General features: G+C 22.9%; 1 protein-coding gene across 1 annotated transcript; it reads right to left on the bottom strand.

The window, feature by feature from the left end:
• Positions 1-235: 235 nt before the first annotated feature.
• Positions 236-980, bottom strand: LOC145842383 (kelch-like protein 40). The gene is made up of 2 exons (XM_082949812.1): positions 808-980; positions 236-692 (listed from the first exon to the last, which is right to left on the bottom strand). Exons 1-2 carry the CDS (start codon positions 978-980, stop codon positions 236-238), a joined length of 630 nt encoding a protein of 209 aa, XP_082805938.1.
• Positions 981-16,416: the final 15,436 nt, after the last annotated feature.

Here is a 16,416-nt window from a genome sequence, read left to right as displayed (position 1 = left end):
ATTATTAATTTATATATAACCATTTAAATCAACGTATTTCTAAGAATAGAGTTAGTTAAAAAAGTAAAATTTAAAATAACTAAACAAATATCGAAAGAAAATCCCAATATAACTCAACTGTTAAACATAATGTGAATTTATTAGTATACCTCTACATATACTGAATAGTTTAAAGCATGTACCAAACTACCTAAAGATATTGAAATTAGAAACGTAGATTTAGATTGTCAGAGCTTTAACTACAGGGTAACTTCACACAAGTAAAATTTTGAAGATCTGTTGTTACTTTACATGGTTCTTTAGACCATTTATGTTTGTCAACATCATAACAAATCATAATAGAACTATTGTTTTCAGTGATCATAATTTTATTTCCAATGGTAATGACTTGGTTTAAAACATAAGGAATCGGTCTGTCAAAAGCAACAAATTTTCTACTAACATTGTCATAAACTTCACAGTAAACTCCAATAACAAACAGTTTGTCTTTTAGAGTAACTAAACTATGACAAATATGGTCATTTAACGTATTTGGCATTACTGACCACTTATCAGCAAATACGTCATATGATTCTACTGTGCTCAATTCCCCTCCATCATCATCCTCACCACCTGAAACAACAATATTTCCTTGGAAAACTACACAAGCTGCAAAATTTCTTGCTTCTTTCATTCCAGAAACTTCTTTCCAACTGTTGTTTTTTGTATCAAATTGTAAACAAGAATTAGTTTTGACGGCAATAACCTCCAAAAACTTATATTTTATTCATAAATGCACAAGCACAAAAGAACATACGTTGATCAAACATATCAGTTACTTTACTCCAATTATTAGTAGAAGGTGAATATTTTTCTACAAAATTTATAAAATTGTCAGAATTATCAACGCCACCGAATACGTAAACTTCTCCTTTTAAACAAACAGTTTCGGAATCTTTTCTCTCAATTGTCATTAAAGAAACATCTTTCACATACTTCATTGTCTGACCATTAACTTGATGTACATTTTTTACAACTAAATTTAGTTCATTTTTACCACCGAAAATAAATATATTAAACTTGTTTTGGCTACAATACCTACTAGAGTAGAATTTATATGAGTTCGACGGGTTAAAAATCTTCTGGTTTAGTAATACTTCTTTTAATGTTTTGTTACATTCATTGTTGTTAGTAGGCAATAAACTACAATCTAGTAAATGTTTTAATGCATCATCTGATAATAAACTAAATCGTACCTTTAGTAACAGCTGTTTTGCATATTGGATACGTTCTTCACTATTGTGTTTCAACCAAGTAACTAATGCATTGAATATTTCAGCTTCTGAGTGAATGTTCAATTCAGAACTTGCAAGTATTTTTGCAACAAAATTAAAATCTAAGTTTAAGAAGTTTTGAGTTTCAACAACCATTGGAAAACAACGTTCTATATAAAACAAGGATGACTTCGAAATATTAGCTAGGTTGTAACGTTTAGCTAAACAATAAAATGTGACAACATTCTTAACTGTTAATTTGTCTTGAAAAATTTTGCTGATCTTTATGATTGTATTTTCTTTTTGCAGAACCTTGTTTATTTTTAAAGCTAGAACAATTTCATGTTCATCTATAAAATTAAACATGTATAAGTACTATATTTAAATTTGATTAGAATAATTGATAGATTTTTAGTACTAGAAATCTGCATTATTAATAATAATATTAATGTTTTATTATACATGCCGTTATTTTATGCAATACAATTATTTGTTATTATTGTTAAAAAAAAAAGAAATATTCATTTTTTTAAATTAAATGTTTAAAGATAAGGGTAGTCTACGAACACATTACTAATAGGAGATTTTGCTTGTCAATGTTTATAAAATCTTAGTAAAACCAGACTATAAAAGGTAAAACCGACAAGAATATATATCTGTCCCTCTACAACAAGTTTTGAAAGTCTAATTTGATATCCTTGGGTTTTAATTTAAATCAAATAAAAATGTCTTGAAATAACAAAAGATTTAAAGTCTGTAAAATCTTATAAAAAGATGGCAATATCTTTATTGCTGTTTTAAAAATAAGTTTTGTTTTAAACTAAGACGTGGTTTCTAGACTCAATTTCGGTATTATTTTTTAAATGCAAATACAAATTAATAATTTGTTCTTTATAATGAAATAACTAAAAGGATTTTTTTAATTAAAGGTTGTTAAACTTTTTTTTTGTGTGATTTCAAAACCTTTGTAATCTTTTCTTAAATACATAGTTAAGCAAAAAAAATATATCTATGTTTTCTCTTTTAGAAAACTTAACTGTTTAAGAGTTTCTTGAAAAATAACTATTTTTCTGAGATATGAGAGAACAAAGAATAGGAGTTTTATAAAATCTTTAGATAAATTCAAAGCTAAAAAAGCAGAAAAAGACTATTTGGATAAAAATATTTCTTCTCCTACAGTTTACGTATTCTTTTTAAAATTTTAAGTAACAGTACTATTATACAAAAAATAAAGATTAAATTGAAAAGTCACTTTTCATATATGTTTTTTTTTCTTGGGTCTTAATTTTTCTCAATTTTTACAATAATATTATATTATTATCTTGTTATTAAAGATTTTCTGGATATTCGGGTATAATACGTTGAAAAATGAAAGTTGACATTTCATTTTATTTTATTGATTTCCGATTAGTTTGACAGCAAAAATATAGTAGACAATAAGATTATATTGAAAACATTTGTATAAAATGACTATATCTCAGTTTTTTATATATTTTAAAATTTATATTAATTACGTATAGTTCAACTTTACACTTTATTTAAGTCAATACTAACGTTAAAAATTATCACTCAGTTCTATTATGTCCTGTTCAAAACGTTTAAAGGTATTCAAATGGTGTGCGACTCAACAACCGAAAGGTTTTTTCATGCAAATATTTGGTACTTTGACCAAATATTTTGAGCGCTTTTTTTACGTTTAATAAATAGTAATATGCTCTTAATTTCTTTAGTTTAATTTATACTTATTCAAATATTGTTAATATAGTTTACAGTTTTGAAAACTTTTAAAAACTTTTTATTACATCTAACTACAATACTGAGTTTTTTTAATTAATTTTAACCCTGTTTAAGCATTAAAATTATGCTTAACTAACAAACGATATCTATACAAAACTAAAGATAATAAAACTTATTAACACTATTTATAACAAAATTATCAATCTAAAATACAATTGAAATTATCTTACCAGTTTTGTTAAAAGTATTGTAAGCTCGTGAACTTTTATCATCTAATTGTTTTATATAAAATTCCGTGCATTTGTTTTTAAAACAGTCAACTATTGAATTTCTACAAGTTGCACCAAAACTTGTTAATTTTTCATGTTTACCTTCAATTTTTATTCTTTTAACATCAATTCGGTCCATTTTAGTTTCAACTGACATGACTTAATGATGTTTTTTTAATCTTGTTAAAAAGAAACCTGAAATAATAGTTTGAATATTTTTAAATACTTCAATAGTAATTACTTCTAATAAAAAAGTTATTTTTAATTAATTGTCTGTTATGAAGTAACTTTGAAGACAAATAAATATTTAATATTAAAGATTAAAGTTTTAAATTTAAAAAAGTTCTCAATTTGTAAAGTAATATTTATGAATTAAAGAACTTAACTAAATTCTGGCTTTTTTAATTTTTAATAAATTAAAGTAAAAATTCAAAGTTTGTTAGCACTTAAAAAATTAGGATGCAAGAACACTTGAATAATATATATTGTATTATACCATATTAACTTAAAGTATTTTGTAATTAAACATGAACAAAATTATGAACTTGTAATGTGTATCTCTTTCAAATGGTTTCAAAATACTAAATTAAACTGTAAATATAACAAAATACTCAGCCAAACTTAAAAATTGAGTATATTCTATAAATTAAGCTCATACTTTTATTTTGTCATTTACAGATACCTCTTACTTAAAATATAAAACAATGTTTTAAATAATACAATACTGTTTAAATAAAAATGACTGAAATGTTTAAAGGTATTACTACAGTGAGTGATATAAAAATGATAATAAAGTATTAAAACAATTTTAACAAAAAAACAATAGTTTTGATAAAAACCAAGTTAAGTCTTATTAAAATCTATCGTTTTGTAATTACATTGTACAAAATTACCAACAAGCTAAACTAACTTACCAATAATGAGTTTAAAAATTTATTGTAAAATTACCATAATGACAGAAAAAAAATTTATAGTAAAATTTTTTTGATTTAGCTTAAAATGTCATAGTTAATTAATATTTATCTGCAAGGCTATTGCCAAAATTACAACTATTCGCAGGTGTCAAAATCTTAAAAAAAAGTTTAGGTAAATTTTCATTGAAAAACTGCATTATAGCCGCTACACTATCAAAATACAAATATACTTTTTGTTACATTTTAATTATACTATAGTAAGGATAACAAACATTTAGTAATCTTAAAAAGTAAGTATAAATTTAAATCATTTAGTTTTGTTTATTGGCCTAGTTTTTTATTTATGAATTTTATGTTAAATAAAAATATTTGAAACTATTTTGTAATAAAATATTTCAACTTGAATTTTTTTTATCAAAGCTTAAAACCTATATATCAAACAACTTTAAAAAAACATAACTGAACAGAAAAATTTTTTAAATTTAATAATAAGAACTATATTAAATAGTACTGGAATATTTTTATTTAAACTGTTCACAGAGTTGTAAGTATTCAAAGTTAGTCTGTGTTACATAAACTACTTGTAAAACTTATTTACAAAATTTTATATTTATAAAAAAATAGTGTAATTAAAAACTGAAATATAATTAAACAATAACAGAATTAAAATTAAGAAAGAGTACTAAAATGTTTATAAATTATTAAATATGTGAAACTATATCTAATAAAGCTAGCCTGAGTTTAAAAACAAAATCAAACAAGGCTGATTTAAACTTGGTAAAGTGTTTAAAAATTATGTCTATATTTGCTAAGATAAACTTAGCACTAATTTTTACACAAAAAGTAAAATCTAGTTTGTTTCTCTAAACTTACTAAAACAATATTTTAAATAGTAATGATTACCTCAACTTTAGTTACTCAACTGGGGTGAATAGTTTTTATTAAATATTCTATCGAATAACTGAAGACTTCTAGAATGTAATAATACTTAAACGATTTACTTTTAGTATGTGTGTACAACTCGAGAACTGAAAGGTTTTTAGCAGACCAGGTTTTTAGATCAAACTTTTAGAGAATTTTTATCGTTCAAAAAGCAATATAATAAATAGAACTTAGTTTAAGAATTAAGTTGTGTTATATGATAGAGACTGTGACTAATATAAATTTTACATTCTATTTTATACCAGAGTAACAATGTTTTTTTACAATATTTTTCCTAGTTTTTTGAAACGTATTTTTTTTAATTTCTTCTTAATAAAAAATTAAACATAAGAAACAAACATTTTAAAAGTTATAAAACTAACAAATTGATACTCAAAATTTGTGCGAATTTAAATTTTTAAGTAATATAAATTTTATTAAAAACTTTTTTTTTATTATTATTGACATAATGGCCTTTTCGTTGCTAGGTATGGTTAAAGTTGTAGAAATAAAACATTTAAGTTTTCCGGATTTTACATAATTTTAACAGCCAAAGTTTTATATTTTTACTTTTTTTTCAATAACTACTAGATTGTTTTTTAGCTAGAATTTTATATGCCATAGTTTTTTAGTAAAATAGCCACCTTAAAAAAATTATATAACTTTTGCTTTGATTTTTTTTTACCAATAATTAAGTACCATGGACAGATTTTAATTAAATTTTTACTTTAATGTCAGAACATAATAACTCACAGGTCAGATCAATTGATTGGATTGTTAAATGTATTTTTGTTGCTTGATAGCGATTTTGAGCAATGATTTGTGTTTTTAAATGTTATATTTAGGAATAGCTATACGAACAGCAAAACAACATGTCATCAAATTTTTTTTACGTAAAATATATAGAACTTAATTTTGATTACTTTAATTTTAATGAAAAAGTTAGAACGAATTAAACATGAATAAATCTTCTTTAAAAAAATTATCAGGGTGGCCACTGATTTTTAAAATGTTCGTTTTTAGGTTTATTTTCAGTTAAAAATTAAAAACTGTGTGAAGTAGTGTTCAACTAAAATAAGAAATTGTAAATATGTTTTAAATATGTTTTTTTAATAAAAAATGTGTAATGACAAAAATTTTTATTTTATATTGTATTCATTTGTGTCAAGTTAAAATTTTAGTACTTAACATGTAAAAATTTTTTAAACATCCAGGTTTTTTAATGATTTTTGTTCAAAACTCATTGTTATTCAAATTTATTCAAAAATTTTCATATTTCAGGTCTTTTAGGTAATTCCAGGTTTTGTTTGAAGTTTTCCATGTTTTGTGGACACCCTGACTTTTCCTTGTAGATAAAAGATTGAGACTGATGTTTTTCAAACATAATTAAATAAAAGTATTACACTTAGAAACATATTATTTTCTTTGTAATCAAAATTTGCTTAAGTGTTTTATCAGTAGTAATTTAACATAATTGCAAAAATATTTTATCTATTAAAAACATCAGTCTCATAGTTAACCCTTTGTAACAGTGTATTTTTTAACTAAACAAAATAGCTTAAAAGTAAATAAGTTTTTACAAACAAATAAATTAAAGGTATTTTTTGTTGTATATACTTCTTAACCTCTACTATTTTAGTCAAAAAAACTGTCCTAAGTGAACAATTATTTACTTGTCATCCTTAAGTTTTTTGATATCCTAAAGTAAAAAACTTTAAAAAATTACTAAAAAACAAACTCTTTAAAAATAAAATTTAATATTTCAATTATATCAACTAAATCTCATTCAAAGTCTAAAAAATTAGCCTAGGATTTTCATAATCTTAAAACAATTCTCAGTTTTCGAAATAAGAACATAACTATCTTGCGCCTGCATGATTTTAAATATCAAATGTAAATTATCCTGAGTAATACTGAATTATCCTGGCATTTTCAAAAACTAAAAAACATTGAGTAATCCATAATATTCTGAGTGTGTGGCAAACCTGTATAAATATTTTTTCAATAACTAATACTAAAGATGATAATTTGTGTCACTAGGTATTTATATACTAATTTTGTTTCAATCAAATTTGTGAAGATTTATGCTAAAAAGGTCCTAATAAGTGCTTTGAAAAATCTCTGAAGTGAACAATATTCTAAAATTCAAACCCAGTGGTTGACACATATACAATAAAACCTGGTTTTTTTCCTATTCCAGTGATTTTTCCTAAAATTTTAGAAAAAATATTATAAAGGGTTTTGATTTTTAAACCAGATATATTTTTAAATATCAAATATTTTTAAATTAAAAATGACACGTAATTTTAATCTTGCAAGTTTTTTTTTACATTTAAGATTACATAGATTTAATATTGATAAAAAACTTTAATTTTTTAAATGTAATACAAACATAAATAAAAAAAAAGACGGTTATAAAATTGAACTTATTATCTTTACTAGACTTCTAACTTTAGAATCTTTTTAAAACTACAGAACTTTGTTATTTAATATCAGAGAGTGACAAACTTGGAGTAAACACTATATATTTAGTAATATAATTAAAATTACTAATGCATTTTTTTTTTTTTAATATAAAAGATATGTACATTTTACTATCTCTGTTACTTTTTGAACTCAATTACTACTATGGTATGAATGAGCTATGGCTATTGAACTAAAATGGTTTCTTTTTTTAGATGTAAGTGGTCAAAACAACAAACTCATGTCAATTAATAGCATTTATGTTTATTTAAAGTATAGTCAAGTCATTTAATCTAATAATGGCTTATGATTAAAATAAGATTTTTGTTTTATATCTGAAATATAGTTAAGTACAATAAAAAGTTTAAGTTACAGTAGTAATGCCAACATTCTTATGATGAGTTTATTGCACAGTAATACCAGAAACTTCTTACTATTAGATAATAAATTACATATTAATTGTTCACTAAATAGTATCTTTTATATTACTGTAGTTTATTTGCTAGTGAATATTTTTTATTCCCAGTTTTGAAACCAAAGGAACTTGTCAGAGTTAATGATAATACAATTTCTTTAAAACTTTAGTTAAATTTTTTTCTTCCAGATAATTTTTTTTTAGTTTAAAATTTATATTCTGTGTGAAAAAAATTTTGCAATCAAAGGTTTATTATAACTAAAGAATTTACATTAGTACTTAGAATTTTTTTAAACCTCAGGCTTACTTTTAGACTGTTACAAAACTGAGGATATTTTTAGTAATTTTTAAATTCTAAATCAAAAAACCTAGAATTTGAAAGTTAAAAGTAAAAAACCTGGATTTTTTGGATTTTGGAAAAAAAAAATTAAAAATTTTATTTTAAATAAAACTCACTATAAAACATGGAATAAAAAGATTGTTTTACATGTTAAGAAGTTAAAATTTGTTTCGACTCTGAAACTCTACCTTTTTACACCCATCTTTTTATAAACAAAAAACCATATTTAAAGTAGCTTTACATTATCTTTTAATTTATTATATGCTTTTAAACACAGTTTTACTTTTTTATTGTTTTATCTTAAACTGAAAATAGACTAAGAATTAATGTATATTTTTTAAGATCTGGAAGAAGCTAAGAATCTTATAAAAACACTAGAAAAATATGTAGTTAGCCTGATTACAATTTTAAAAGGATAATAAAAGGTAAATAACTTATTTTGAATGTTAGTTAAATAAATACCCAGGCTATCAGTATATTTTACTTTGTTTCTATAATTTAACTTATCTAATATGTGTAATTAAATTTTTGAATTTTGTAAGTTCAGGGTTGCTACATTCTCTGGCTTTAAAAGTTCACTCTTTATTTTTAGTATTTTGTTATATAACTTGACAACTTAGATATATTTAATCTAAATTCCAGACTAGTTTTTTGCATTAAACAGGATTGTTACATACTTTATGTAATCGGGAAATTGAGAATATTTGAAAGTTTAAAAATTTCAAGACGATTAAGTTAACTCAGGACACTTTGACTTTTTTTTTAATTTAAAGTGACTTATAAGGTTTTTGATTTTTATAAAACTCTCCGGATAGATTTTAAGATTTCTAAAATATCTCAGAACAATTTTTTTTTCTATATTTAGAATGAGATCTAGTTAATCAATTTTTTTTTTTTTATTACACACAACCAATTTTATTTAAAAAATGATTTTTTTTTTGATTTTTTAATGCTTATTTAAAATGTTTTAACCTTGTGGCAATATCTTTACTATTCTTAAAAATAACTTTGTATTTATGTTTTATATCTGATACTAACATTTATTTTTATTTGAGTCGGTACTAAATGTTTAGTTAAAGTTTGATTTAAAATATTAAAAAAAAATCAAAATGTTTGCATTTAAAGATTAAGTTAATAACATGGTTACACAAACTTTATCTAGACTTTTAGTCTTTTATCTCAATTGATTTACAGTTTTAATGCTGAATAATAAAAAAAAATTTTTATAATTTTAGAAAACACCTGATGCAGAAGTATACATATAAAACATTTTTTTTATTATTAAGAAGAAAAAGAACATGAGGTGTAAGAGTTTGCTTTAGAAGCAAGAAATAAATTTCGGGTTAAAAAAAAAGCTGTTCTTGTCACTCAGGAGAGTTTTTTTTTACTCAAGTAGTAGCTACCCCGTCAAAATCTAAAAATTATGTTTTATTTTTATATATTTTAAACTTTTTTACAATATAAATTTTATTAGCCGGAACTGAGATAGTTATTTTAAGGTTAAGCTAGTATCATGATTTTTAATTTTTTTATTTAAACCTCAGGCTGACTAAGGTTAGCCTGATGTACACAGTCTAGTTTTTAGTCTCTCACAGGATGGAAATCTTTAAGGTTATATGGTTCTTATTTGCTCGTTATATGCTTAAGAAATTGCTAAAAATTTAAAACTAAAAAAAGATGTGATTCCTCAGAATGCAGCAAAACATTCTCTCAAATAATCTTAACATTAAAAAATTTGTTGAAAGAATTTTTTTATTTTTAACCTTTTTTTCTAAAAATAAAAAAAAAATTGACAATATTTTTTTTATAGTTCTTTAAAAAGACTAAAAAAATCTTTGAAGACGTTTACATTTCTAAGTTGTTGATATTGAAGCAGATTCTTTTCAAACAATTAAAAAAAAGATTTTAAGTCTCAGGATCAAAATAAAGTTAGTTAAATTTTTAAACAGGGATCTTTACCAAGCTTAATGCAAACTCAATACATAGTATTACGTTGCAAAAATTGTTGAGGGCATAGGAAGTAAAGTAATTTTTAGTAATTAGTAATACTGCCTCTTATAAAAAACGTGTTAGAAAAAGTTATACTATTATACAGAATTAAAAAAAAAACATGGAAACCTGAAAAGACTTTGACAGTTAAGGCATAAGCAAAAAGTTTAAAAAAACTGAAAAAACTTATAATTTTGACAAATACTACTAAAAAACCTGGTATTTAAAAAATGATGTAAAATTACCTATCTTAGACTAGAGTTAACAAATTTACTTATAAAAAATATTTTTTTATATTATCTAGATTATTTATTGTAAACACATTTAAAGTAGCGTTACAGAACAAACATGCTATTTTTATACAAATCCTGACCTTAATTTCGGTTTTATACGAAAACAGACTAAAGAATTCACTTTCAAACTCATTTAACATTTTAAAAGTTTAAAATACTAAAAACTAGTATATATATTTATTTGAAAATATAATTTGATAGTGTTTACTTCTTTATGCTTATATATATTGCTTTTTTATTTATGTTCATTTTAATTCTTATTACTGTAAATTTATATTTTCGATGGTTCAGTTTAAGTAAATATCAAAGACATGTCTTAATAAACTTAAAGTTTCTGTTAATGAAAAAATAAGAAAATAACTAACAATAAAAAAGTTTAAAATCATTTTTTACTACAGTTAGTATAGTTTATAAAAGGTTATAATTAAACATATTAACGTATAGTTAAGTAACAGCGTAGAAATTATAACAAAAAACACTTTTTTCTATATTTAAAATATAGTTAAGTATAAAAAAGAAGCTGAGTTTAAATCTAGTTGTATTTATGCTAACATTGTTATGAAAAGAGTTATTACTAAAATATTTTACTAACAAATTTAATGAGCATATTATAAATTATTTATTAGCTAACTAGTATGTTTTTTATCAGAACAGTGTTTTGCTTGTAAATAACTTTTTTTAACTTTATACGTTTCCAAAACAAAAAAAAATGTTACAATTAAGGACAAAAAAGGTTAGATCTTTTGCTTAAGTTTTTTGTCTTCCATTTGAATTGTTTGTATGTACATTTTATATTTTGTAATACAAACGAAACTAACTAAAGTTTTGACATTAGATTAAATAACATTTCATAATTTACTTAAATTTACTAAATTCAGACTTACTTGTAGGTTGATTTTAAACCCTAGATAGTTTTGATATTTTTTAAGGACAAAAATTAAAAATTTTGGAATTTATGAATTTTTGAAAAAACTGGATAAACTTATTATTTTGAATAAAATCCTTATAAGCCTGGAGTTTGAAATATTTTTAGAAAATATGTAGTAAAACTAAAATTTAACAAAATAAATTCACTCTATACTAAAAAATTTAAACTCAACTCAACAATAATTTTGTTTATAAAAATAAAGATTAAAATAGCTTTGCACTATCTTTTTTATATTTTCAATATTATTAAACACAGTTCCTTTTGTAAATGAAATTTTTAACTAAAACTAGACCAAAATATGTATAATTTATAAGACTGGAATGAAAGCCAGAAAACCTGGAAGACATTTTTCAAATATTAGTAGTTAGTCTGATTATTATGTATTTTGTATTAGGGTAAGATAAACTTTTAGTTTCAATTTATTAACTTTGTTTTACTATTTTGTTTATTTATTCTTAGGTACATTATTATTTTAGTATCATTTAAATTTTTATTATAAAATACATTTTTGTAGCATTTAGGTATTTTTACAACACTTGTTTACCACTTAAGACCTTAATTTCAGAGTTATAATAAAAAAAATTAAAATGTTCAAAATTTTTTAATACTAAAAAGTAAGACAAATTTGATTTTTTAGAATTTTTTTAAATACTAAAAGAAGCTTGGTTTTAAGTTATTTTTAGTTTATTTTGTAGCAAAAAAGACGATTATAACTAGTAAAGAAAATTAATTGCTAAGTTGGCAAAAAATTTAATTTGGTAATGAAAGTTAAGTTGTACTATAACCCCACTTGCCAGAATATTAATGTTTCTACACCAATTAAATACTGAATAAAAATAAGTTACTTTAGTTTTAAGTGTCATTCTAAATAATTACTTATTTTGAAATAACTAAAATTAGAAAATTCCACAGTAGTTTGTGATCTGCGGTTTTGTTAGTTAAATTATTTCTAAAAATTCTTATTCTCAATGCTTTATAGAGATTAGTTTACAGTTTAAACCTATAAAACAGTTTTTTATTTAGTAATAACTCTTTCCTAGTGCTTCCATGATGCTATAATTATTACCTATTTATTTGATGATCACGTAATTATAATTAAATAGTTTTAAAATAACTTCAGACATCTTTTTCTAGAAAAGTTAAAGTTATACAAAAATTCTGAGATTGACTTGTTGCATAAACATAGTTAACTTTAATAATTATATTTTATTCGTTTGAAGACGAGATCTTCAGTTGTTTAAAATCTTCTTCAAATAGATGAATCATTAAAATAATCCTTTTCGAATAAGTATTTAAACAACTTAAGATCTCATCTTCATACGAGTGAAACATGGTTTTGTTTAATAAAATTTAAAAATTATTATTGATCAATTTCCTTTTATTTTATTTAAGTTGAGAACTTTAATTGCCACCTTTAAAGTAAAAAGTACGCAATTATATTTTATTGTTAAAATTACTCGAGCATGACGTTTTGAGTTTTAAATGACAATTTTTTTTATAAATATAGTTAACTTATTAGTTTTTGCATTTATTCAAAATAACCTTAATAGATCTGACAAATTTATGTTATTAATTTACAGTTTTTGAAATATAGATTTAAATAAGTTATTTAAAACTTATAAAATATTTTTTTCTAGTTTAGAATATAAAAATATTACTTTTTGATTAAAATTTAATTAGAATCCCTGTCTGGCCTATTGAATTTAAACAATTTGGTCCTTTTAAATTTCATATGGAAAATATTACCTTGTGCATATATTCCTAGGTATTGAAAAGGTTGTAATAAAGTAGATTAAAGTTTAGTTAAGTACAATAATAAAGTGACAGCTTTACAATAAAAAAGTCATTTTTTTCACATCATAATATAATTACTATAAAAAAGAAGTTAAAGTTAGAATTAATTCTCTTATGGCTAACAGTATTATGTTGGGTTTATTATAGATCAGTAATGGAATTTTTTACTTTTAGATTTATTAAGTTATTTGATTTTTACTTCTTAATTATAAACTCATGCTTACTAATGGGTTGATTCAAAACTTTGTTTAGTTTTGGTATTTTTTTATAGTTGTTAACACTAAAATCTGGAATTTGAAAACTAAGACTGAAAATCCTGGAATTTAGAAATTTTTTAAATAAACTGGAAAAACAGTATATTTTGATCAAAAATAATTTATACATTTAATCAAAATACACCTTTATTTATATATTTGATCTGAAAGAAATTTAGAAAACCTGGAAGAAACTTCTAAAAATGGTCATCCAGATTATAATGATAAGTGTTTATGGGGTAAGTTATTTATTTTGAGTGTTATTTTCATTAAAATTCAGGCTTCCAGTTGCATTTAACCTAGCAGATTTGAAGTAAGTTGTAAAATATCTGCAATGAAATTTTTAGAGTTTCACAGGTTCAGGCTTTCTACACTCTCTTGTTTCTCAGGATAACTCTAAATAATTAAGATTTTTTCGTATAACCAAAGCTATTTTTTTCTCAAATTCAAAGCTAGTTTTTTGCCTTAAAACTTAGTTGCCACACACTTTGGGTTCTCAGGATAACTCAAGACATTTTATAGTTGTAAAACAATTTAAGATGATAAGGATATTTTAATTAATTTTTAAAACTCAGGATGACTTAGGACAGTTTTAGACTTAAAAAAGCGTCAGGTTATACTAAATATTTTTCTAAAGTTTCAGCAAACTTTTTTTTTATAGATTTATAATGAGATTCAGTTGTTCTAGTTTATAAATATTGTTATTATATACATCCATCCTGTTCAAGAACATGTTTTTATTGCATTTGAAATATTTATTTAAAATATTTAAACCTAGTGGTAGAATATTCTTTATTCTCATTAATAACATTGCAGAATATATTTAAAATTTGGAAAATAGTTATCATAAATTAAGTTAAGATTTAGATTATAGTTTCAGGGTTACTATACTATCAGGTATCTCAGAATAACTCTGAATAATTATGATTTTGTTGTAAAATTTAAACTAGTATAAAAGTTTTTTCTTAAATCCAGGCTAGTTTTTTCTTTCAAACATGGTTGCTACACATTTATGGTACTGGGGATCGAACATTTTAAAATTCTTTAAAATCTCAGGATAATTAATATAATTAAGGATATTTTTAACTTACGATGACTAAAGACAGTTTTGATTATTTTTTAAAAGTCTCAGAATAGGTTTAAGATTTTTCAGAAATCTCAGTATATACTCTTTATAAAACTAAGATCAAATTAAGTTTACCAATTTTAATCATTGATTTTCTACACTACAAATTTAGTTCAAGAACATTTTTTCTATAGATTTTAAAATACTTCTTTAAATTTTATAACCTTGTATATAGATCTAAACCAGTTTTAAAAATAACATAGTAGATTATGTAATAAATCGGATATTAATGTTTTTTATGATTTAAGTTTACACTAAAATGTGTAGTTAAATATGCAGTTAACATTAAAGTTAACAAAAAACATTCTAGTTAATAGTTTGTGTGGTGATATTTGAGTTAAAGTACAAGCTATTTCTAATATATATATATAAATAAAATTAAGATGATCACATTAAACTAGGGTTTCCCAAAGTGGGCCCAGTGGCCCCCTAGGGGGCCATGAGTAGCAAAGGGGCCAAAGGGGGGGCCATGAGGCCATAACTTGAAACTTACACTAGATATTCTCGAGTTTCAGATGAAGAGCAAAAAAAAAAAAAAAAAGGTCTTACGTGTATTATATTGTAGTTTATGAGTAATCTATATGTTGAAGGGGGCCATAAGCAAAAAAGTTTGGGAAACCCTGCATTAAACTATCCATAAACTCTTTCTTTTAATCTCAATTGATTAGAATTTTAACGGTGAATCCTCTAAACAGTATATTTATATTTATAATAAACATTTAATATAGATGGGTACATATGTAACCTTTCTTTTAACTATTAACAAAGAAAAAAAAACATGAGTTAGTTTGCCAAAGAAGCAACTAAAAATAAGGGTTTGAAAAAAGCTTAAGACAACAAAGCAGTTTTTTATTATACAGCTAATTTTTTTGACTTAAACTGTGGCAGCTCTGTTTAAGTATAAAGAATTGTGTTCTGTTATGTTATTTTGAAAAAAAAATTATAATTAAAATTTTATAAGCCCGAACTCAATTAGTTATTTAAAATTAGGCTAGTGTTTCGATTTAAAAATTTTACTTTATACTCAGGCTGACTTAGGTTAGCCTAATGAACAGAGTCTAGTTTTTTGTCTCTCAGAGGATAGAAATCTTTAGGTTTTAATGGTAGGATTAAGTCAAAAATTAAAAAAGAAAAGTTTGGCTTTTCTTTCAGATTGTAGCAATTATTAAAATATATTACAGTTTCATGATAAGATTAAAAAAAATATTTCAACAATTTTTTAATGTTCTAATGCAGTTTTATTCTTTACCAAAAGACATATTTTTGGTTATTAAGTTTTTATTATTAACTTCTTTAAATAAATTTAATTCTCACTAAATATCACTTTCTTAAGATGTGACATTAGTGGTAATAAATTTAAAAGTTACTCTTACTAGTTAGTTAAAGCTTATGAATATTTATTTTTACATGGATTTTATTCAGTATTTTTCCTGAGCGCTGATTATTATAAACTTAGTTTTTGAAGTTTTTAATTGTTCTAATACACCATGTCCTAGGCCCAAAAAGTTACAATACTATTACTACATTTTGTTTTAAATTGTTTTTTTTTATTGTTTATATAAGTAGTTCTTATATCTTATTAATAGCTTGAAATAAAACTTAATGCAGTTTAATAACTGTTCATTTCATTTTTATAATTATTAATCTTTTATAGTTCGAAATAGAATACAATACTTTATTTAGATTGTTGAAAATAAAACAGCAAATAATCATGTTCAAG

Source organism: Thalia democratica, chromosome 1 (genome assembly GCF_965202585.1).
Source record: "Thalia democratica chromosome 1, ktThaDemo2.hap1.1, whole genome shotgun sequence".
NCBI lineage: Eukaryota > Metazoa > Chordata > Thaliacea > Salpida > Salpidae > Thalia > Thalia democratica.
The sequence above is the reverse complement of the archived record's forward strand: the minus strand, read 5'-3'. Positions and strand labels throughout refer to the sequence as shown.